Raw genomic sequence first — 23,947 nt, 5'->3', positions numbered from 1 at the left:
AAAAGAGACACAAAAGCATGACTTGGGCAGTGTGTCCACAATGGTTAAAGCAAAGGAAATAATACCAAGGGAGAACCTGGTAGTATGTAGGTGGAGTTTTAGGGGTCATAAGATGGATAGGAAAAAATAGCCCAGCCTCAAGGAAAAATCAGAAAATGGTGGCATAGAAATGGTCCTAGCTGGGACTCAGAAGCTAGAGAGGGAGAGAACCATCAAAGCTACTTGGGAATTGATATTATTGATAGCTTTTAAGCAGCTGAATCTGGTTAGAGAAAAGGAAGAGTATGGGGAGCAGGTGTGTGGTGGACCGAGAGGTATTTTCACACATGAAATGAGTTCAGGTTTTGGAGGGAATATTGCAATTGCAGTATGTTAGTTAACAAGGCCTCATTTCTTGTTTCTTATTTCACTTCCAAGGTCTTATGCAAGAAAAAAAAAAGAAGAGAAAATAATATATATTTGTTAGAAATAAGATATATTGGAGTATACTGAGAGGCTCTCTAGCTTGTGATCTCTCATTGACAGAAGAGCTACAGAATACAAAAAGTTTGGGAAACTGAAATCAGTGGATGAGATATGAAATATTTATTAGCAAGGGTTTGGGTTGATGAAAAACATACCTCTTCCAGAGCTTCCCAAAATTGTTGTGTCTTGGCATTCTGGAATTGGTATTTCTTTAAATATACCTAGAGAAAGGTAGAAGACTGTGAAGATGTTACCATATCTTTCTTCTTTGCCTATGAAAGCAATGCACATACCCAGTTGTACAGAGAGTACCAATCAGCTGTACAGAGTGAGTATCTACTTATGGTGGTGGTATCATGAGTAGAAGGTTAAACAGATCAATGTTCAGCTAATGAAGTTCCTCTGCTCTCCAATGCATCTCATAATCATAAAAGTCAGCCTTTTCCAGCATGACTTGTTAATATGAAATAAATTTGTGAAGAGATGTTTGTATTTTGTTTGAATGGACATTAGCCATGGACTCAGTGGAAGGAGGAAAGTCTGGTCACATCTGAGTTGTGATAGAAACTACATTACAAGGAATAATGTTATTCACTAAAGTGTTTGCGATACCTAAACCCTATTCCTGTCCTGTGTCTAACCTGACTGCTTAGCGTTTTCCTACCCCGTCACCTGACCCTGGCGATGTTCAGTCAGTAGATGGTGCTGTTAGTTTCGCTGTCAGCCACCGCTGCCTGCGCCGGCACTCGCGAAGGCGCTGAGTAGATGGGAAGTGTTCGGCTCTCGGGGACAAGGTGGCTGTGTTTTCCCATATTGTGTAACTGCCCTGATTTAATTTATAAAAGCAGAAATAACGGAAAATAAAACCGCCATGTAGCAGCCCATAAATGTGCTCTCCAGAAGGAAGTAAGAACAAATATGGTAAACCTGCAAAACTCTTCAGAGATGACCAATGTAGGTTCAGAGAAAAGGACAGATAACCTTCTTTCTGGGTAGGCTCCTTTCTCCTTTTTTTTTTCTTTCCGTAATTTTGTTGCACCACATTTTTCATCCACAAGAAAGAACTATGAACTATGCAACTCTTTTCTACTACCTATTACCTTGGCTTTCTAGTGCTGGATGTGTCCCTGCATCTGGGCAGGGATGAGGTTATGCCTGTAAGAATGTCCCTACATAGCAGGCTTGTGTGGATTGGAGGATCCTGGCTGTATGAAGCTGTAGACATGTTTTACAGCTAAATGAGGGGATCCTAGCTAAAAACAGGATAACAGTGGGTTGGAAGAGGTTTCTTCACTAAAAGTTGTCATGAATGTAGGTCCTCACTGGCAGGATATCAAATCTTAGTACAGTTCACAGTCCTGCTTCTGTGGGAGCATGGAACTTCTTCCTCTCCATGTTGTCCACTCAGTACTGAAACATATTAAATACTTTTGCTACTAATACCAGGATCTCTGATACTCCCCTTTTGAATAATGGCTTTGCAACTGTCACATGAGGATGGGCTGCATGTTTGGTGCATTTTGGTGACACCCTTACCTGACAGCCTTTCTGGAAGAGCTCTGGTGTAATCCAGTCTTGAATCATTCTGAGGATTGATGCACCCTGACAACAAAGGGAAAGGGGAGAAGGTTATTCCACACTGCTCCAACACTGGATTTCCATTCATTTTAAAAGCAACATATGAATAAGTATATATAAGGCAAAAATAGAAACCATCCATCAGACTAAGGAAGTGTTTATTCTAATTCATTTGTGGCATGGCGTGTCTGCCTGGTGGAGCTTAATTCTGGATGTGAGAATTGGTCTTTAGCTGGGATCAGACACTTGTTTCTAAGTTCAGCTATGTTAGGTGGAAGGGCACCCAAGCCCTGCTGCTGGGGGTTACAGTCCTGCCACCCTTCCAGTTTGTGTCAGCAAGACTCTCATTTTGAACAGGACAGGGGTGAGGGCAGCTGGAGAACCAGCCCTGTTAGGGAAACAGCCTGATAGAGGCAGTGCCTTCAGCTGAACACCCAACAGGTAGGGAATTCCCAAACTGCTGCCAGTCTGGGGCTCTATGTGTTGGGAATGCCATCTCAAGATTAAGAATGAGATTTACTGAGGACTGATGCAAGACCTTTGGCCTCTTATGCAGCGTAGAAGTCAGATCAGAGAAGTTACTCACTTGGGTGTCACAGGAAAAAAACCCAAACATTTTGGGCCTTGAAAGAAGAGAGAAACAAAAGGAAAACAGGAGAGGGAAGTTGAAGAGTCATGTGGAAGAAAGAATTGAGTTGGCACAAAATGATGAAAAAAAAGCAGTGCAAACCCAACCTAAAATGCAAAATACGATTTTAGGATTAACATGTTTTCATTTTCTTAACTAAATCAAAGGGCAGCTGAGAGGTTTAAAAATCCAGTTATCCCATGAAAACAAGAGTGTTATCTGAATTCTCAGTAAATCCTGTTTCTTCTCTTTACATGTCTCAGAACAATGACTACAGGAGTCATGGCAGAGGGACTGTTTGAACAGATATGACTCAAATTGCTTAGGAGGCTATTGTTGGAGAGTCAAGGTGGTCTCCACCTTTTCTGATATAGAAATTTAATGTGTTTGCGATGGAACATGTTCAAAAACAATTCAGTAAAATTTAGAACAGGTATCTGTTAGTGGTAATCATAAGGCTGCTTATAATTTATGGTGATCATAAATCCACGTGTACGCACTAGGATACCTCAGTTGCCCAGCTTTATCTATTAGCCACTTCTTTTCTGATATCACCTCTCACAAACCATCCCTTCCCATTTATATTAAAAGTCAGAGTAGAAATACACACTTATGCATGCATTTGGGAACAGTGGAGATTTCTTTTGCTTTGAACTCTAATGTATAGTTACTCCCTCACATCTACTACTGTCATGCCTTTCTTTCTTTCCATCCTGTATTTCCTCTACTCTTGTCATTCCTCTGTAGTCCATGGTGGAGTGTGTTTGAGAAAATCTCATCCTAAAAAAATCAATGATTATAGGAACTCCAGTGTTTTAATAACTTGCTTTTCTTTGAACTGTTTGGGAGGCTCAGGACAGTGACCTTGATTTCAATAGCTTACCTACTCTGATCAGGATGTAGGGGGGAGTCTTTCATCAATACCCACATAACTTCTAAAGAGTCACAGTAATTGCCAAGTATATGACAAAATTTGGTTTTGGCAGAAATGTGGAACATGAATCCTAAACTTCTTTAGCTGAGATGCTCCAAAAATGCGGGGGTCCAAGACCAAATTTCTAGCAGAACTTATTTAAGTATCTGTTTCCTGAAAAAGTTTGCAACATTTGAACTCCAAGGACAAAAATTCTCATTGTTACTTCAGTAAAAACTTTCAGACTAAGAGGATTAGACTGGAAAAGAGGTGAGATGCTATTACTTTTTAGAGCAGATTAAAAAAATTATATACATTGATTGTTTAGTCACCAGCTCTACTAGTAGAGCTTTCCTAGGCATAAAATGTCCTATGGATCATACAACAGTTAGAGGCTCCTTTACAGAATACACTGCAATGACTCCATAGACCCTTAGGCAACTCGTTAAAGTTTTAGGATTGTATAAGCACTGTAATTGTCCTGGTAAGACTAACAGAGGGCATTCCAAATTATTCTTTATTTGTTTAGTGATGAATATTATCAAGAGAAGATTGTTTTTATTAAAAAAATGCAAAAGCAAAGCCAAAATAAAGAAAAAACCCCAACAAGTTAATTTTGTCACGGATTTGTATATAAATACCAACAGTAATTTGAACTAAATCTACGCCAATACTTTCTCTTTCAAGCCAAATTACATCGCAAGCCAAATTATATCCCAAGCAGTGTTCCCAAACAATGCTTAAGTCCTCAAGTGTTTTTGCTTTAAAAAAAATGAGTTCATGTAGCAATTATCTAGGCACACAGAAATGAGTAAAAGCTAGGATTTTTTTTCTCCATTGTTTTTTCAGACCCGGCAAAAGTATGTCTCTTGCTTAGCTCACCATGAAATACATTTTAGTCCAGAGTATTTGATTTAGCTCTATATATTTCATGACTTTTGTTAGTTTGAATTAAAAACAGTGTTACACAACACAGGTTTTCACATGGTTTATGATTTGACTGTGAAACATTTATGATGCAATAAATACTGGTTGTATTATTGGATAGAGGATTTAACCATTGAAAGCATAATACTGATCGAAATAAATGTATCAAATCTAGCTAATAAAAGTAGTAACTACATTTTCAGGCTGTAGCACAGCTAAAGCTAAAGTCAATGCAATATATACTCTGTTTAGCTGATAATGGAAGCTTGGAGGGAAAGCAAAAAGCAGTATTTAATAATGGTGAATTTTGTGTCTACAGTAGAAACTTGTTACGGCATCAGATAGGAAACACTGACAGAGTCATACAAGAAGCTGCCAATAAAAACATGATGTATCAGGTTCAGAAGCAAGCAAGGGAGATGGCTGATTGAGGAAAAGAATGAACAGAGTCTTAGCTCCTTCATCATCTTGGTGTTGTATGTGGTGGTGAGAGGAAAGAGGGACAGGGGTGTTTCTTCCTGTGCTTCTTCAGACTTGTCTCTTGATGCACTGAAAAAAATCACTAGAAGGAACAATGTTGCCGGGGTGCTTGAGTCAAGGGACTCTCTGGTTAGATACAGGGGGGAAACCTGCTTTGTTCCATGTCTATGGCTTGTCTGAGGACAAAGTGGCTTTGGCTATATCTGAATAGAATCACAGAATCGATTGGGTTGGAAAAGGCCTCTGGGATCATCAGGTCCAACCTATGCAGGGAGACAAAGCTGGCCTCAGCCTCCTAGCCTTGGTCTTGCTGACCACATCAAAGTGCCAAACCTCAGCATGGCATACCTTACGGTCTGGACCTCACAGCACTTTTCCGTAAGTGCTGAGCTCTTGGCTGCTGCCCCACATAGGTAGTACTACCAGAGGCCATGAGCTCAGGAAGGCCTCTGTGCACCCTGGTCACAACAGCAGCTGGATGACACCAGCATTCCTGTGTCTTGCTGCTCAGACAGAGCCAGGGTATTCTTCCAGTCAGTTCCAGATGGTTCCTGAGGGAGCCTTTATAGGCACAGGTCCTGACAACCACTGACAGGGACAGGATGAAAAATCATTTTATCAAATAGCTAATGGAGAGTCCTCTACCACCTCCTGGGCTACAGACCAGGAGGTCTGTACTCTGAGGCAGTCTTGAGCTTTGCCACTTTCAGTGAAATGTGGAGGTAAGTTATCTCCCAGTTTAAGGCTAATGGCAGTAGAGGCTGGTGTAGATCATCTTTGCTAAGGCTTTTTAAGTGAGTGGGATACTGTGAACAACTTGAGGTAAAAAGTCACTTTCCTGTTTTCACTGCTTGGTTCCATGCCTTGTTTCCTCAAAACAGAAGTTATACTGCTCTGGCAGTGTGATGAAGAAGTGAGCGAGAGAACACCTGGACACCTGTCCTTGCATCATCTGTCCTTGTGTTACATTATGAGGCTTGACATAACAGGGCTGCATCAGCACATGAGATGGTGGGATAGGTATGTGTTTAGTATCTGGTTTAATTTCATTTTAAAACCAACAACTCTAGTGGCAGAAGCTACTGACACTGTGTTTTCTCTGCATACTGTGAGCAGGCCTGCATGGTGCACAGTGACTGACTGAGGATCTAGTTGCACTGCTTCTCTCACACTTGCTTTTATCTGCATCGTCACTGACAACAGTTGGGAATTTCCCCGAAGGATCAACACAAACGTAGTTCAAGTGAAATAGGAGTCATGATTACAAGCACCTCTGACTTATCTCCTCTACAAAGCCTCCACTTTTACATCCAAAGTCACAAACAGGAGGTATCCTACCTTACTGTAGGATATTCCATCAAACACAGAGGTGATTTCAGCTGGAGATGACACATCAACCACAATTGGGTGGGAAGAGAGCAAAGAGTCATCCTTCATTACAGGAAGCACATCATCAATTAAAACCTGTTCAAGCTGAGAAAGAGAAGACATTCAAATAGAAAACAAGCCAGGAGTATATGCCTAACTTCTCAAACTAGCTTGAACTGCAACTTCTTTAGGGAGAGGCAATTGGAAATGGAATGAAATTTCATGGCCTCTAAAGAATGACTTGCAAACTCCTACTTTACATCTGAATGGGCAGGGATTCAATTCTTCCTTAGCTAGGATATGTTGCCTTTTGCAAATCTTGTTTCCCTGTGTATATCATAACAGAAACACAACCAGCCTACCCTCCCTCCAACACCAGTAAACAAAAAAAGTAGTCTGTGTTATGAATTTCAGTAATGTGACAGTATTTGCAAAGCATTATGGGCTTCTCTTGCAAAAATGGAGCTGGTAGGCAGGGAGGGAGGGAAGAAGGAGGCAGGGTTCCCCATCTCAAGGCTTATATTTTTTTTAAGTGATTTTGATTTTTTTTTTAAGTATTAGGTGGCTAGAAATCAAAATCTCTTTACTCTCTAATCACTATATACCAAAAAAGACTAAATTTCACTTTAGTTTTCCTCTCCTAATACTCATTAGGATGATGATATTGAAATATTTCTAGATCTTAAATTAATAGTATCTACATACGAAAAGGTCTTTTAAACTCAGTAATTAAACTTTCTCTTATGTAGTTATGATAACAGATCCTCTACTTCAAAGTGTAAAAGTGACCCACTAATGATTTTGTTCTTAGCCTCATATAATATGGATCAGAAGAGATATTTATGGGGAGCAGCAAGGGAGGCAGGGAAAGCACTGCCTGCTTTTGAAGTCACTAGGTTAAGGGACCAGTAGCTTTCAACAACTGGCGCAACTTATGCAAAACGTACCCTGCTTCCTTCCGCTGGCATAGGGTGTGTATTTCCCAGTAGCCAGAATCCTATTACACTTGAACAGCTGGGGCAAATATGCATGCTATGTGCCATCACATTTCTTTGGGAGGGAAGGAAGGAAAGAGCAAGAAACCTCCCTTTATTTACACACTGCTGTCATTCCTCAGAGTCTAATGCATATTTAAGGCTACTCTCTTTGCAACCCCCTTAAAGTGTCTGGAGTTGGTTTTGCTGCACAGGTAGCACTGTAGGCCATCCACTGTCATTACCTGTTTTTGCACTACACAGAGTAGAGGTTATCTGAGTTGGAGCATTTGAAATGACACTTAAAATGCTGGCAGAAGCTGAATGGGAGTCTGATACTTTCCTTGATAAATAGCCCAATCTGTGGAGACAGGCCCAGGTTCCCAGCCCTCACCAGATCAGATAATACTAAATCCCATGAAGAGAGTACAGCTACAGCTCAACTAAATCTCCTTCTTTCAGAGTTAGATTTTTAAACAACACTACAAAGTTGCTATGGCTCCAGAATCCACTTAGGTGTTATTTGCCATAATAATAACCAAACACTTGACTCACTTGTTACAAAATAATGACTCTTCCCTGCAGACTAAAACTTTATGAAGTTTACTTTGACTAGTTTCAGACAATAACACAGGTAGGTGAAAAAGTTTAAACCAACTTTTTCTTATGTTGGACTGCACTGTGTTAGTTTTCTATAAATACATTTTGAGTCTTCATTGTCCTTGTCTATTTTCATTCCCTTCCAGAATGCAACTCCCAGTCCCGCCAAGCCTCCACAAAACAAGAATAATTACCATTTGCCAGTCTGGTTCTGTTGCATTTGCTCCCAGGAATTCAAAATAACTGGCAAATCCTTCATTTAGCCACAAGTCATCCCACCAATCCATGGTGACAATATTTCCAAACCACTACAATTATAAACATAAAGATGTAGTGTTAGCTAAATAGTAAATGTACATTTCAAAATCTCACATCTCCACATACAACATTCATTTGCCTACATTTTTCTTGTTGGCAGATGAAACTTAACCTAATTCTGGGGTTTATATAAGAAATAAGGCATTGCTTTGTGTTAAAACATCACTTTTATTACAAAATTACATATTACTGAGGAGATAGCTAATGATTCATGTGCCACTGAAAATATTTTTAGTTCGTTCTTCTTGATTTGATGATTTATGCTTGTAAGGATGTGTTTTACGACAGCCTCCACAGTGTATAGCTGTCCCTATTTGCTTGCCCAAAAGAGACATCTGCACATGTAAATTAGTTCCTCTAAGACATTTCAGATAGATTTCCTGAGAAAAATCCCAAGGCAGTAGCTCTAATGGGGATCCATTTTAGCATGGTATTTTGCAATCAGACTGTCAGCATATGTAGAAGATCCTGAGATGGGGTTGATGACAGTAATTTCAAGATTAAAATATTGTGACTACATATTGAAACACTTTAAAAATTAATCATGTCCTAAAATGTACCTGATGAACGAGCTCATGGGCTATTACAGCAGCTACTCTCTGTTTGTTGGAAGTGGCTGACTCCTCGGGATCATACAGCAAGTTTGTTTCTCTGTATGTAATCAGGCCCCAGTTCTCCATAGCACCTGTCCCAAAATCTGGAATAGCTATTTTATCTGCATTGAAAGAAAGAGAACATGATTACCACTGTATCCCTTAAGTCACTTAGCTTGTCCTCTCTCCATGTGTTTACAGTCTGTGTTGCTTACCATTTTTGATTCTGGCTTACTACTGGGTACTGCAGGCTACAGTCTGTGTTTAAGAACTAAGGAACTGGCCTACAGCAGCTGATAGCACACACCTTGGCTCTGCTGAGATTCACAGAGCTGGAATCAGTTGCCCTTGCTGAGGATCTGTCCTGTGAGGTGACACTATGCCACCTTCTGGGAACATGCATTTCATACATTACTTAATTTTGGCTCCAGAAATTAATATAGTGTCTGGGGATGTGCTGTAGGCAATAAACCTCCTGAAACTATTTGGAGCATAATGAGGCATGACATTGTTTGTCACACTGTTGTATTAAAAATATTTATCGACATTTTAACTGAAGTAAATCCCCCATGTTGTGAACAGCATCTGTTTCTATGCCTTGCAATTTGTAGGGGGTCACTGATTTATGGTCAGTAATCAATACAGGTTTAAATGAGAATTGAGAGCTCAACTGGACTGGTATTTTCTTTTGCTAATAATGACCACCGCCTTTCTACAGGGGTTAGTGAAAAAGTACAGATGGATTTAAAACTGAATAAAATCAAAAACTCTCACCCTACCCTAAGAGAAGACAGGAATTACTTAGTTTAAATTAAACAAGTTGATTATAAAATCAAAGCTGATAGTCTGGCAAGGGCTTCAATGATAGTCAAAATAAGGATCACAAGGAGAATGGCAATGCCAGAAGCCATAAGTCAATGCAAAATACAGTATTTAAACAAACCATTATGCAGAGGCATATTTGATGCATCAGTTTTGACCCGGATGACTTCTAATAATGAGCAAACAACATGGTAATTCAAGATGTGTGATCTAACAAATAGACATTCTGACAAAACCAGTGTAAAATCTACAAAAGTATCTATCTTCTGACACTTCTGACATTTCTGATACTGCTGACCTGTAGCATAGACAGCCCCTTATCCATACATTGCCATGGAAAAGTCAGGCAAATCAGGCTTTCACGGAAATGAAAAGTTGAATATGAAGCACAGTCTCTGTTATTATTGGGGACCAGTGTGTGAAAGAACATGTTGAACTGGTTTCCCTAATTCACTTGTCACTGCAATACAGAAAGATATTTACAGTAAACTCAGATGTTGCCGACCAGGCTCTAGTGAGACTGCACACACCAATATGATGTTCAAGCAAATCTCAAGTTTATTCAAAAACACAGGTATATATCACCTTAAGTGACCCCGCCCCAGGTGCGGAGGTCTGACTCCAATTGGTTGAGGCTGGAAATATGTCCTTTTAAGGTGAAAATGAAACTTGTAAGGTGGTCCTTCAGACCCACCAAAATCAGGGGCTGCAACACTCAGATGATGTTTTGAAAGGAGGAGGTAAAAATCTTTTGTTAAAGTAATATAAGTTAGCCTGATACATACAGACATGAATAGCCAATAAAAAGTTTGCATAGCATTATTAATTGTCATCAAAGTTTGGGGTATTTTTTGCCCATTGTATTGCCTTGACTTGTTTGCAGTTAGTATTTTTCTGTCCTTTTAAGTTCATGAACCTAACTGAATTACCTCTTTAAAGATCTTAGGAAGCAGCAATTACAAAACACTGATTAAATTCCCAACTTTGTTAGTTCAAATTGCACAAATCAGATTCACAGCTCAGATATTCCAAGCTAAAGGATGCTGAAATGTACTACTTTCTCTCTGCTTGTTGTGCAACCATGGGCAAAATTTGACAGTGTGCCCACTCTTGTTTATTTCTGGGTCTTTTTTTAGCCCAGCAGTAGAACCTACAAATTATATGCTGGACCACATTCATCTTTTTACAAAGTCGATACACACCCACTTTGCACTAAGGTTAATAAATAACATGACATACTCTCTGGCAGTTTACATCTCCACTTATCTCACTGCTGACTTTTGTCCAGAAGTTCTCATGGAAGTGGTACATATTTTTCTGAAACTTCTGGCTTTATTTTAACTTACGATGTTCCTTTGCTGATGATACCAATGCTTTTCCACAAAACACTTTAAAATAACCATGCCAGGAGCATGCTTTAGTTCAGCAAACTGAACTGTGAGAACTGGTAACTAAACTGTTACTGAGACCAACTCTCCCATTACAACATTTAGGAACATCTTGAACTATACTGGTACGGTTTTAAAACATCCTGACGTAATACCAAAAGTTATCAACCAAATGCTTTCATGCTGTTTTCCACTAAAGCAGAGAGACCTGTAAAAGCAAAATAACCATGACACTGACCATAATGAAAAATATAAATATTAATAGTTACCTAGTTTGGGAAGAGAATAGTTCATATTAAAATACTTTTCAAAGAAGTCGAATACAACTTTTGTTACATTTGCTGCATATTGTGCTGTGTGTATTTGCTGTGGCTGGGCGTAAACTCGCAGCTGTAAAATAGAGACAATTAGAGCAGTTTTCAGTTAAAAGAAATCAGAAGGTGTCAAGCACTGAAAAAAGACTGGCCTGAACACTGAATTCTGTTCCCTAACACATTTATTCAACAGAGTTATTCAAATGTTGTACATCAGAGAGACCAAGTCAGCACAATCTGTGCACACTTTCTACAGAACACCTAAACTGTAAAACTGGCAAGACCCATGTCCAGAAGCTCACAGTGGCCAACCTTGAAGCAGGGCATGGATGCATGTCAACCCCTGCTGCCCCAAGGGCTGGCTTTCTCCAGAAGGAAACCTGGGCAAGCACAATCAAAAAGGATCCACTGGTTCTCAGCAGTTAATTGATCTTGACTGATCCAATCAAATCAATCTTTAGAAACACACCTGTATTAAAATGTCTCTGAAGCCCATAACATGTTATTTTCTTCAACTTCTTCCTATCTTTTCTATCTACCATCATCACAGTTTTCTCTTGTCCTTGTATGTTTGAAGATCTCAGACCCTCTGAAGACAGTGCATTTGCCAGACCTGTCAGTCTTCCCAGACTCTGACCACGCAGGACCTTGGGCCATACGGCCCCCCAGTCACAGCTGTGGTGCCTGCTGGGCTGCTGCACCCTGGGAAATCACATGCAAAATCTGCTCTTTCTTTTCCCACCAGGCAAATCCAGGAAAACTGGTATGTTTGATAGCCCTGTGTGTGATGAACTGATCATTTCAGCTATCCTCTTGCATATCTGAATGCAAAAAAATGTTGAGTTGAATGTTTCTAACCCTGAGGCTTGGTGCCTGGGGACTAGTTTGACTATTGCTACCAGGCAATAGGAAACCTCAGGCTCTAGAGGACTAGAGTCCTTATGGCACCCATATCCAGGATGAGGAGGCCTATAGCTTGAAAAAACCTTTTCAGAAGTTACCTCCACATTGTGAAGAAAAAGTTTGAGTTCAGAATCATGGAATCTCTTGGAGTCTTTCCCTCAATTTCTTTGCTACAAAGCTTGAAGGAGCAGTAGGAGGCTGTTCACTTCACTGGCCCTGATTATTTCCACTGTGGAAAGTAAGAGATCTCTATATGGAGTGAAGTTTCTGGTTTTGCGAAAACCAATCCCTCTCATTTTGCTGGCTGTGTGACTCTTTATGAATGGGCCACATTCATCTGGCTATGTCGGTGTGGGTTGTTTACTCCTCTGTGCTGTCCTACAGCCAGACATTTAGGGCCCAAGCTGAGCAAAGGAGCTGGTCTATTTTAGGAGCTCTCTTGGAGCCTGACAACACATTGATTTCAATACCATGAAATTACACTTCCTCCAATGAGAGGGGAGGATGAGAAAGTGGTTAGAAATAAAGCTGGAATGAAAAAAAAACAACTAAAAAAAGCTTATGAGATTCAATTGGGAATCCATTCCAGCCAGGGGATTTCCCCCAGGGTCAGTTTGCAATTACAATCTGCAATTTCCACTTCTGTAAGCTCTTTACCCAATTTAGCAGTCTTCACTCCCCTAGCTGATCCATATTAATGGTTTCCAAAACCTTCAGCATGCACTAGAACTGATTCTGGGTTTCATTTGTATAATCGCCTCTGTGACTTTCCAAACCAGACATTTGGTACCTGACAGGTAATCAGCTCAGGAGCATTGTTCCCAGCTGTAGGCATATTTCCCACCTTTGATTCCATTAATGTCTTCATTAGGGCTTTCAGAGTGAAAAGCAGAGTTTTTAAATAATTAACAGTATCATCTGAGCTGTATCTTCTTGCTGTTGTTTATGAAAGTAATTTAAAGATCACATGGACACTTCCTGCTGGACTTTCTATTGCTAGAAATTTTACACAGGAAACTGTGGAATGTTCTTTTCAGCAGTTGGTGAATCTAAATACCTCATTGTTCAGCTGGGCTTCAAAGTTCTTGGAGAGGAATCTTTGGAAAGGTTAGCAGAACGAATTTCTAAATATTTGATTAAAAACCCTAACGATAGTCTGACTTTCCTGGGAAAAAGGTAATTTTTAGTGATAGAGTTTATGTGAGTCCCTTAATTAGAAACAATCTTACACATGTACTTTTTATTGGTAAAACTATGTCCATGTTAAGAGAAGGAAAACAGTTAAGATTTTAACCTTGTTTAAACCCCAAGTTTTCTAGTGCAGGCAAGTCCTCCGACATTGTTTAGTGAACACCACTAATAAAATATGTAGTAACTGAGGCCTGAATTAGAAGATGTTTCTTCAGCCAACCTCTGTACTGACATGAGTACCTTTACACACACACACACACTTTAATTACCATGTTTTTGTGAACACTCCCTTCTATTTAGAAAAGCTACAACAAGCCAGGAAGACTGTGGGCTTTACTGTTTTGCCTGGGGAAAAAAACCAAATATTGATTTCAGAGCTGTACTCTGGAGCATGGCATGGACAAGCAGAAGATGTTAACTTTTGCATCTAGAAAATAGTGTTACACACTTCTTCAATACTTTTTTTTGCCCTTACTGCACTATTTTCTTCACAAAAAGCTACACAAATTCTGCTTCTTAAAATAACTAAAGTCCAGAGAATATCTATTGAGACCAAATAGTTAAAGTCCTGTCCTGAATAGTGAGTGGATCAGCTGCACTGAAGAACAACTGGTTAACCAAACTGTGTGACTGGGTGGCCTAAAATGTACTACTCCTCTTTTGCAAATTAATTCAGGCAAACAGCAGGTAACTAAGAGTATTATATCTCTCTCAAACCAGGCTCAATCTGTTTGTCTAAGTGTAATTTAGCCTTAGTTATTTGTCGATAAATAATCTAAACACACAGCATGATATTTGTGAGGGCGCAGAGGCCTCAGCACAGCGCTATGCCAGGAAGTCTTTATTAAGAACTGAATCAGAACTTTGGAGATTTTTACAATACAGACTTTCACATCAGGGGAAAGCCTTAAATAGGGAAGGATTTGCTGAGCTTTTTTGGATGGGGAAACTCAGGAAGAGCTAACTTGCTAGGTGGCCTGGCTGGGACTTTTTTCTGGATTCCCTGTCCATATGTGTCACTCACTGTCTCCAGAAAAGGAGGAATGTACTGCTCAAGTGAACCACAAGACTGTGTGTTACATAAGGGGAAAAAGCAACAGCCTATAACCCTGGGATCATCCTCCGTGACAGATGAAGAAAATATCTAAACCAGTAAATAATTAACAGCGGGTTGAGCATCCCAGTCTTGTTGAGGAGTTGTTGAGAGGCAAATTGTATTTAGGATTCCAGTTCGTGATTCAACGTAGTGTCTTGTGATCTCATTATACCTGATCAGCTGTACCTTCAGGAGATTTGAATCTAAGCAAGAACTGGATTGGACTACCTACTGCATCTAAATAAAGGAGGCATTTTAATTTTATGGATTCAGATTCAAACCCAGGCACTTCATTAGGGCATCTACCAAATATCCAGCTGTTTAGGCAGACACTGTCACTTCTATATTTATTTGTAAAGACCTCACACTGGGCAGTTGCCTGTAGCAGCCATTGTAAAATAAAGAGTATTAGAACCAATATATAATGGCACATAGCACTGTAGTCCTACATCTCCATGGCTGTAATAACATCAAGTGCATAGATTCACTCCTTTTAACCCACAGAAAACTATAAAGTATTTGTATCCATGACCTCTGACTCTCCTGTACCCTTGACCTGTACATTCCTTCAGACACTTGGTTTCAACTCAGGGCTGAGTTCAGAGAAACAGTGCTCCTTCATCACCTGTGTGCCCATATGGGAGGTACTGACTGAGATCTCACAAACATGGGAGACCGGAAGGACTGCAAAGCACTGTATGTAGTCAAGGTCAGAGGGACCACTGTGAATAACTAATCTGATAAAATAAGCTGCATAAAACAGGCAATAGGAAAGGAAAAATATGTTCCAGTCTTTATAAAAATAGATTTTCTTTTTTAAAATGCAAATCAAGGTAGTTCTGTCACCTGAACCATGTTCACATTGCAGCAGAACTTACAGGTTTTCCACTAGCAGATATTCTCTCTTCCCAGGCAAATTGGTGCACTGCAAAGCATACCAAGTAAGTGCTCATGGGAACTGACTTCTCAAAAGTTGTTCGATTCCAGCCACCACCAAGCTGTATAGTTTTCTGAAGAAATGGAAAAATAATTGATTTGATTTTGGGAATTGCAAGCATACAGAAGAGGGTACAATATTTGTATGAAGACTGCAACTACACAGGAATGATAAATCACCTCTCCAGGTTCACCTCTTTTGGCATCTCATTGCTGAAGACGTGAGAACAGGCAACATGGGTTTTTTTCTACAGCACTGCAATACATGAAATGAAACTTTTTTTTTTCTGCACTAAATAAGTGTACCTAGTTCTAATTTTCATCAGGGATTTAAAATCTTTCACATGTACAGGAATTTTGCCAACAGGAGTTTTCCGGTGTATGCTACGGTGCTTTGTTCTTGAAATAGCTGCATAAAATAACACCACTTTGGACAGATCAGAGAAGAGACTGAATTCTCTTCTCTCTTAAATACATGCATCATGTACAAGGGGTTGGAGAGATGCCACTTGGGATAAAGACCAGTCTAATGAAGCTATCCTGAATTCATTCCAATAGAAATAAACATTGCTAAGTGGTGGGTTGCTTAAATGTACCTAAAATGTAGTGCTGATCATGGTTTTTATTTTGCAAATTAATTAAAAACCATTCTTGATTTTCCCAAATGTTCTTAACTCTCAGCTGAACTATATGGCCAAACCTGGATCCTGTTTTATGTCATTCATCCCATACATGTTTATTTCTGTTATCATTTTCTGATATTGTCTGATAATGTTTTGTTTCTGACTGGATGACTAACTTAAAGAGGACAAAAGCAAAAAGAATATAAAGGACATTAGCTTCCTAGAGATACCTTACTTCATTGTATTTTTGTTATAAACATGATATAAAGAAAGCAGAGACAGTGAATGTTATAGGTAATATGATTCCATGACCAAAAAAACCTTTCCACAGATATATTCATAACCCCCTTTTCACAGAGATATTCACAATCTACTTTTCCACTTTTTGACTTATCTTGATTCTATCTTGATATCTTTTGTTCTTTCAACAGTCAGGATTCAAGTGGAAAAAATTTTTTAAATAATCAACTCCAGTGAAAATTGCAAATGAAATGCACAAGTTTCTGGTTTTGCTGACCTGATTTTGACATGTTGATTATATAGCTTTACACCACCAAAACTGCTAGCTAACAACAGGAGACAGGTTTCATGTCTGCTTTGGAGTTGACTCTGTATTGCCATGTTGTACCCTGGTGGACCACTGTGGAGTCCTAACCACCAAAACAGTTTTGTCCTATGGAGTGTTTATTAACCATTAGTTTTACAGTGTCTGGGTGGTAGAGTCTGTGAACACGCAAGGACCTTGCGATCAGCGCAGTTGGTTAAAACTTGGTTGTAATAATGCCAAAGTCATGGGTTCAATCCCCTATATTGACTTAAGAGTTGGACTCGATGATCCTTGTGGGTCCCTTCCAACTCAGAATAGTCTGTGATTCAGTGATCCACACTACCATTCCAGTGGCTTTACAGAACCATTCCAATTAGGCTACAGAGCTGGGAAATACATACCTGTACAGGCATGTTTGAAAGTGCTTGGTACACATCTTGATGGATGATAGATATGTTGTAAGTTGCCTTTTTGTTTGGCTCGTCAAAGCAGGGAAATGATTTCCGTGCATCTGTTGGCTCATGATCAGTAGCTGCAATGCTCCTTAAACAAACAACATATTGGCAAGTCTTCATTACATAGCTTTGAACTCTTGTCTGTAATTTATAAGTGTATTTTTTAGCAATTTCACAAACTAAATTCAACTAGAAGTATTTGTGTGTACTTGTCCCTAAAAGCAGGGGGTGGAGAATGTAATGGTTTGACCCATGGCTTCCTCAGTAACCTCAGTGATTTTAGGGTCACTTGAGCAGGTGACATCAGAAATGCACAAGCTGACATCACATAGGCAGACATATAAGTCAAAGTCTGTCATGAACATGCTCTAGGTTTCAGAGTAAAAACTAAAGCTATTAGCTTATCATTAAATATTTTGAGGAGCCAGGCAGTTAGATAGGCATGACCACTTATGGATGGTAAAAATGTTACTCACCTTCCTGATGAGATTTCCCATCAATTTATGCACCTAAAATAAACAACTGATGATATCACCTGAAAGGAAATCAAGTCGCTCCATGGATCGTTTACCCACTATAACACATCTTGGGATTGGAGTCTTGAGCATATCCTGAGACAACACCTTGAAATTGTGAAAATGCCACTAAAATCTCATTCTGCCTATGTGTTTCTTTTTCTGCATTTATCAGTTTTCTGTTGGTGCTGTTGCGCTCCCCTGACATTTTAGTGAAACTTCTGGAGAAAGTGTGTTCAGATGAACATCCTAGTGCATAACTGATGATATGTAAGTTGCGTTGGGGTGGGGTGGGGGGGTGGTGGTTTAGAAAGTCATCTCAGTTATGCAAAAACAGCTGGAGGAGCTAAACAATAAGGGTCATGTAAAAACCTAAGGTGAAGGTCATGAACATTCATATCATGTGCTTGCTTCTTGCAGTGACATTAGGCTTTCCCATTAACAAGCCATACAGTGGCAGAGTGTATTCGCAAGTGATTGATGGTGAAAGAGATCACAGATGCTTCTTCAATTAATCTGGAATGTTGAGCATTTTCTGACAGCACTTCTACAGCTGCTTCAACTGTATTAAGGAAGTTTTTCTTTCCAAAAAGTAACTAAAAGTGTACATCATAAATTACGGATCTGCAGCAATCCTACAGGCTCACTTGACAACCAATTTTCCAATGTTTCTGTTGCCCTTAGTATTTCACTGTGATGGTTAAATACTAAACTGGTCATTAGGAACTTGTAGCAACAAGAGTCATTTACCAGCCTGATAGAGGTAATATGTCTGGGCTCACTCCATTCATGTTCATTGGAATAGTATCTCAAAAGTTCATGAGAGCATAATGAATATTCACCTTAACATAATTTCAGACTCAATAGAGATTCTTTTGCTTGGTACATTCTTTGCTGTCACTCTCTAATTTTTGTAGGATTTGAAAACTATTTCACAATTAAGTTAATTTCAAGCCTCTGGGGCAATTCCTCTCAGCTATTGCTTAAAAAGTTGCTATATATTTGGACACATTTATGTCTCATTCCTACAGACTGATAACACTGTGATATCTCTGTTGATTTATATGGTGATGATTCGTCTATTCTCATATGCTTCTGGAGGCAGACAGACCTTAGGAGTGCAAACCTTAGCACTACCATTCCTATAGGCTAGATGATGGGAACTCCAGACTGTTGCATGCACAGGAGTGTTGTAATTTCCCTTAAAAACTGCATAATATAGTTTTTAGCTAAGATTTGCTTCGCTCTTTAGTGGCTTCTACTCTTCTACTTGCTGTTGATGTCCAGATCTTTAAATGTGAACTAGAGGTGACAGTTGTAAATATTATACTAATAAGAAGTGAAGATCTGGATGAGACTGTATCCAGCTGTCCTCAAAATAAAATAGTCATGCATTTGGAGCCTTGATACATTTTTCTTCCTCCTCTCCCACCCAAGTACAAGGCATTAGTGCAAAACCCCTCCTCCCCTTGAGCTCATTAGAACATTTTTCTCCTAGTGTTTCCTAAAATTCAGACTTGTTGCTTCTTCTGAGAAATATTTCTCCTTGGGGAAGAAAACCAGGAGTGCTACTTCTGTACACTAAAGAAAATGTTGCCTTTCCCTATTCAGTAAAATCCTGGTTAGCCATGTGCCCAGCCTCTTGTTCTCCTCTAACAGACAACAGAAAGAATTCCTACAATAGGGAAACCATAACTTGCAACTAATAGTAATGCGAAATCCAATCCAGCTGTTGTGACAAGTTTGTATTATTTGTAATATTAAGGAGAAAATACAAGGGGCCTTTAGCACATTTCTTGAGAGAAATTAATGAGTAGAAATAACCCATTACACCAGGCAAGGACTCTTCTTGTGCTCCTTTCTCTAATATATGAAAATAACAAAACTGAAATGTAGTTATGCTCACTGCATCATGCAAAGTAGAGAAGAACTGTTGTTCCATTTTCATCAACGAGGAAATGAAATGTGCAGAGAATAGTTTCACCAAAGCACTTAAGTGCTTACCTCTGGATTCAGGAACCCACAGGAGGATCTAGGGAGGTCTATGTCCAAAATCTACATTTTCAAAGTTTCTGCTTTCCTGTGCCCTACTTGTATGTGCACATCAATTAAATACTTTAAATAGTGCTTCCAAGGTATCTCAAGATCCACCTCTGGGCATGTCCAAAAGCACCTTTGTCCTGATGGGGATTGTGTGATCTGTCTGAACAGGATTCCCAAATGAGATGTTCTTCTCCCTAAGCCTCTCAAGGATCCCAGACTTATAGACATGTTCAGCACATGTCTACCTGTTTTCCACAAAATGCAGTGGGAGATTTGAGTCTAAGCAACAGCAGAGCCTGGATATGTGCCCAGTTTGTAAACAAAAGGCATTATAGCAATGCTTTGGCAAACCTTTGCCTTGATAGACATCTGGGGAACAGCTCAGCCCTGCAAGCTGACTTTCCAGTTGTTATTAATTCTCTCAAAAGGTCCTGCTGCTTCTAACACTGCACAGAAGGGAAGTTTAAGTAGGTTATTTACATGTTGGATTGCATTTTCACCTCAGCCCCCTTCCCTTTAACATCCCCTATTAATAGACTTGTTTCATCATTGCAATTACCTGATCTGATTTGTATTTACTTGCAACATGACAAGAATGGAACTATTTGGGTTGAAATTTTCCAAGGATGATGTCTACCTCAGGCAAAGGCAACATAAAAATGCTGTTTCCAGTCAGCATTGATTTTGAGTAGAAAGCCAGGGGGAAATGCAGTTTTACTAAGTAATAAAACCCTTCCCTTGCTGTCCTTTCTCCTCCTGTCCTATCATCCACTCTCATGCTGCAGAACAGCAACTTGATTGGTGGTTGCTTTAATTTCAAAGCTGTACTTATCCATATGATGTACATCACCTCTTCCACCCTCACAAACAATCTGCCCAAACTCAACCACATGCAAAACATTTCAGAATTCACCATTCACTGATTCTTATTAAAGCCCTTCTCAAGCCTAACAAGGAAACTCACATGCTCAAGTTCTTTTCTGTATTGAGAGTTTTCAGACTGCTGGCTAGAATCGTTCCTCCAACTGTAGATGCCAGCATCCAATTCAAGAAGTAGGAACAGTTAAATTGAGCCAATATTTTATACTTTCTTCAGTGCGTGAAGCTCCCCTTTTTTTCCTGACATCAGATGCTTGCCCCTTGTCTACCTATACTGTCTGGATTTGAGGGAAAGGCACTCACCTTTTCTGCTCTGCAACTCAAGAGACCTGTGTTCTGGTCCTGCTGTTCTGGTGTCGTGACAGAACTGGAGCTATTAATTTAATATCTAGGTATCCTTCCCCAATAAAAAGTAAGTAACACATCTCAACTTAGAAGGATGATAAGAGCTTGTGCTTTAAAACTGCTATGGACATGTCAGATGCTCAAAGTATAAAACTAAAGCACATTTCAGGTCAGAGCAATACTGAGGTCAAAGATGGAGAAAAAGAAGGGGGAAAGAGCCGTCTGGTGGTTGAGCTGTTCTCTACATAGCTTCTTCGCAGATCAGGTAACTATTTTTAACTAGGAAAAATCAATGCTTGCTTTATTCTCTGCCTCTTAGATTTGCTGCTGCTGGTGCCTGTCACTGCTGCTACTCCTGGCACTGCCTGTTGAGTGGAGCTGATTTGAGTCTCATTTATGACACCATTGTCCCAGGAGGGCAAACAAGCCCCATGGAAACACACCAGTGCTTGTCTCCATGTTCCTGCTACAGGGCATTGTAAAAGTCTAGCCAAGTTTATCTTCTAGCTGTAAAGGCTGGAATGAGTCACTTTGGATATGTAAATACTGGAAAATGGATGAGTGTCCTCTCCATACATTAGCTGTGAAGAAAAGCCTTTGAGCAGTAGGCAATGGCTTTTTCCACCTTGAATTAGTGCAAATCTGGCAAATGGAATGGGTTAGCTGAACTAGCAGAGGCTTTGTAATCTTTCAATAACTATTGATATATTAATAAGGAAGAGATGGAGCACAAAAAAAACCCAAGTCAAAGATAACCTTAATTGTTAGAACTTTCCTACACATAATTTAAACAATCTGCAGGAGGGACAGAGGATTTCTGGTTTGAATATTCCTCTGGCTTACAACATCAAGGAGGCATGGTATCAGAAAAACTATCAGAAGAGTAATTTACACCAAAACTTTCACCTTGGGGAGTGGTGATAATTGCATGCTATTTATTGTATTACAGAGATAAAAGCAGGCCTCAATTCCTCCAGCTCTCTGAGGGAGCCATTCATAAAGTTCAAAGGTAATCTGGGACCAGTAGAATTTGAAAAGGTTTTTCAGACAAATAATAACAAACCCCTCATCTCTCCAGCCCACATTCACTAATCAGCAGCCAAAGGGGTTTGAATACAGCATCTCCCTTAGGGGAATGATAAAACTAAAGAACAGCCCAGAAATGTCAGCAAGTTGGTGAGAGGCAAGACTGAAAAACTGAAACAGGAATAGAGCAGGCCTGAGCAAGCAGAAATAGACAAGAAAGTTTAATAAATAAAAGAAAAACTGCTTTACTTGATCTGTCCATTCTCAGTATACGTGGTCCTATAAAACCCCACCAGCGAACCATTCAGCCAGCCTTGAAACTTCAGGGTGAGCATATAGGGATCATTTTCACCAGTGACAGGGAGCTCTGCTGCTGCCTTCATCACAATGTATTCCTGTGGGTTGTACTCAAAGCAATCATTCACAGTAATCTGCTGTCCTGAAGATTTCTGGAGTGTGGGCATTTCTGTAATCTTGGTCTCTCGCAGGTGAAGCCAGAGGTAGCTGGTAGGTTTTTCCAAAGCAATGGAAATATTAACTGTCCCACTGTAAGTGTCTGCCTCCATTTCAGGCTTGATTTCCAGATCATAGTGGATAGGCTTGACATAAGTGGGCAGCCTAAAATGTCTCCAGTCTCCAGTATCATCATCTTTGGGAGGACAGGGACCCAAATCCACGGGGGGATGAGGCTGATCGGTTGTTGGTTGATTTGTTGTTGGCTGATCTGTTCCCTCTGAAGGTTTCTGAGATTTAGGTCTGCTCAGTCCCACACCAAGCCCCACAGCAAGACCTACAATGACCACAACACTACAGATGATAGCCACATGCTTTGTCTTCATGCAGTACCTCTTGGACTTCCTATCCTCAAAATCCATGCCTTCCATCTCTTCTTCTGGGTCTGTTCTCAGAGCAAAACATTAACCACAGAAAAGGCCATTAGTCACTCCAGCACTTGCATTCAGTAAACTCAGCAGTCTTGGTTTGTATTTTAATTGTGTAGCTATAGCTGTTCTCTGCCTGTCTCCCGCACCTCGCTTTCCACGAGACACTCAATTAATTAAAGACAACATGCACTTGGAGGAAATGTGAGTGATCAAAAGAAGTGCAGCTGGGCTGGGAGACGGAGGGAACTCACACAGAAGAACATTGTTCCTGCCATGTTCCCCTTATAAGCAATACAACCCCACCCCCAGCCCCTCCTGTTCTGCCCTGAGTTAAATATAAAACAGGGCTGTGTTAATCAGCAGTCAGGAGATGATCAGATGCCAAAGCTCTGTCAGCAGCTTTCAGAAAGAGTTTGCAGATAGAGGTGTAATGGCTCTGAATCCTCAACCTTCACCACTACCTCTTCCTTTTTTTCCTCTGCTGTTTTCTTGTTTAGTTTTTGAAGGTTTGGGTTGTTAAGTTTTTTCCCTTTTACTAACAGAGATTTCCTTGAACTTCTACCCCATAAGTTGTGAAATGACATCTCCAAACTCTCAAAAATCCAGCAAAAATCACACACATCTCTCAATTGTTTCCTCTCTTTTCTAGGCTCATTTACCTTTGCCAAGTAATTCAAGGCAGTCACAAACAGATGAACGCACAGTGGAACAATAAAGTTTTATCACTGACTTCAAACTTTAAAAGATGTCTAATTCCTCTCTTTATCATAGGGCCAGTTTTCCAGATTGATCATAACCATACATGCAAGCTGGTAACCATTGCTTTGTTGGTCAGCACAATTACAGTGCTGCCTGTGAACTCTTGCTGTGAGGGACACTTCTGAATATGCTATTATATGATTTGTTCACTAAAGATCTAATTTAGCGTTTATTGCTTGTCATCACAATGTGGCACTTCATTGAAACAAATTAATTGAATAGAGCCTGATTCTGCTCGAGGGAACTTATTGTAAGCAAGGCCTTACTAAGCCTGCAAGCAAGATGTTGCTAATGCAGTATGAAAGTGAGCACAGCAGTAATCTTGGCCTTGTTTGATACTGGACGAAAGGAAAATAGTGTTGAATAGAAACCTTAGT

The 23,947-nt window shown here is 39.9% G+C and overlaps 1 protein-coding gene across 1 annotated transcript in view; it reads right to left on the bottom strand.

Moving 5' to 3' along the window:
- Window positions 1-23,075, bottom strand: part of ENPEP (glutamyl aminopeptidase) — a 37,373-nt gene extending 14,298 nt beyond the window's left edge. Inside the window, exons 1-9 of the mRNA XM_071555131.1 lie at window positions 22,177-23,075; window positions 17,066-17,207; window positions 15,437-15,568; window positions 11,324-11,444; window positions 8,812-8,966; window positions 8,128-8,241; window positions 6,330-6,464; window positions 2,002-2,067; window positions 621-686 (exon numbers count right to left, since the gene is read on the bottom strand). Of these exons, the coding sequence (XP_071411232.1) occupies window positions 621-686; window positions 2,002-2,067; window positions 6,330-6,464; window positions 8,128-8,241; window positions 8,812-8,966; window positions 11,324-11,444; window positions 15,437-15,568; window positions 17,066-17,207; window positions 22,177-22,811 (1,566 nt within the window). The 5' untranslated portion in view covers window positions 22,812-23,075. The remainder of the gene's footprint in view (window positions 1-620; window positions 687-2,001; window positions 2,068-6,329; window positions 6,465-8,127; window positions 8,242-8,811; window positions 8,967-11,323; window positions 11,445-15,436; window positions 15,569-17,065; window positions 17,208-22,176) is intronic.
- Between the last annotated feature and the right edge of the window lie 872 nt (window positions 23,076-23,947).

This window comes from Pithys albifrons, chromosome 5, assembly GCF_047495875.1.
Source record: "Pithys albifrons albifrons isolate INPA30051 chromosome 5, PitAlb_v1, whole genome shotgun sequence".
NCBI lineage: Eukaryota > Metazoa > Chordata > Aves > Passeriformes > Thamnophilidae > Pithys > Pithys albifrons.
The sequence above is the reverse complement of the archived record's forward strand: the minus strand, read 5'-3'. Positions and strand labels throughout refer to the sequence as shown.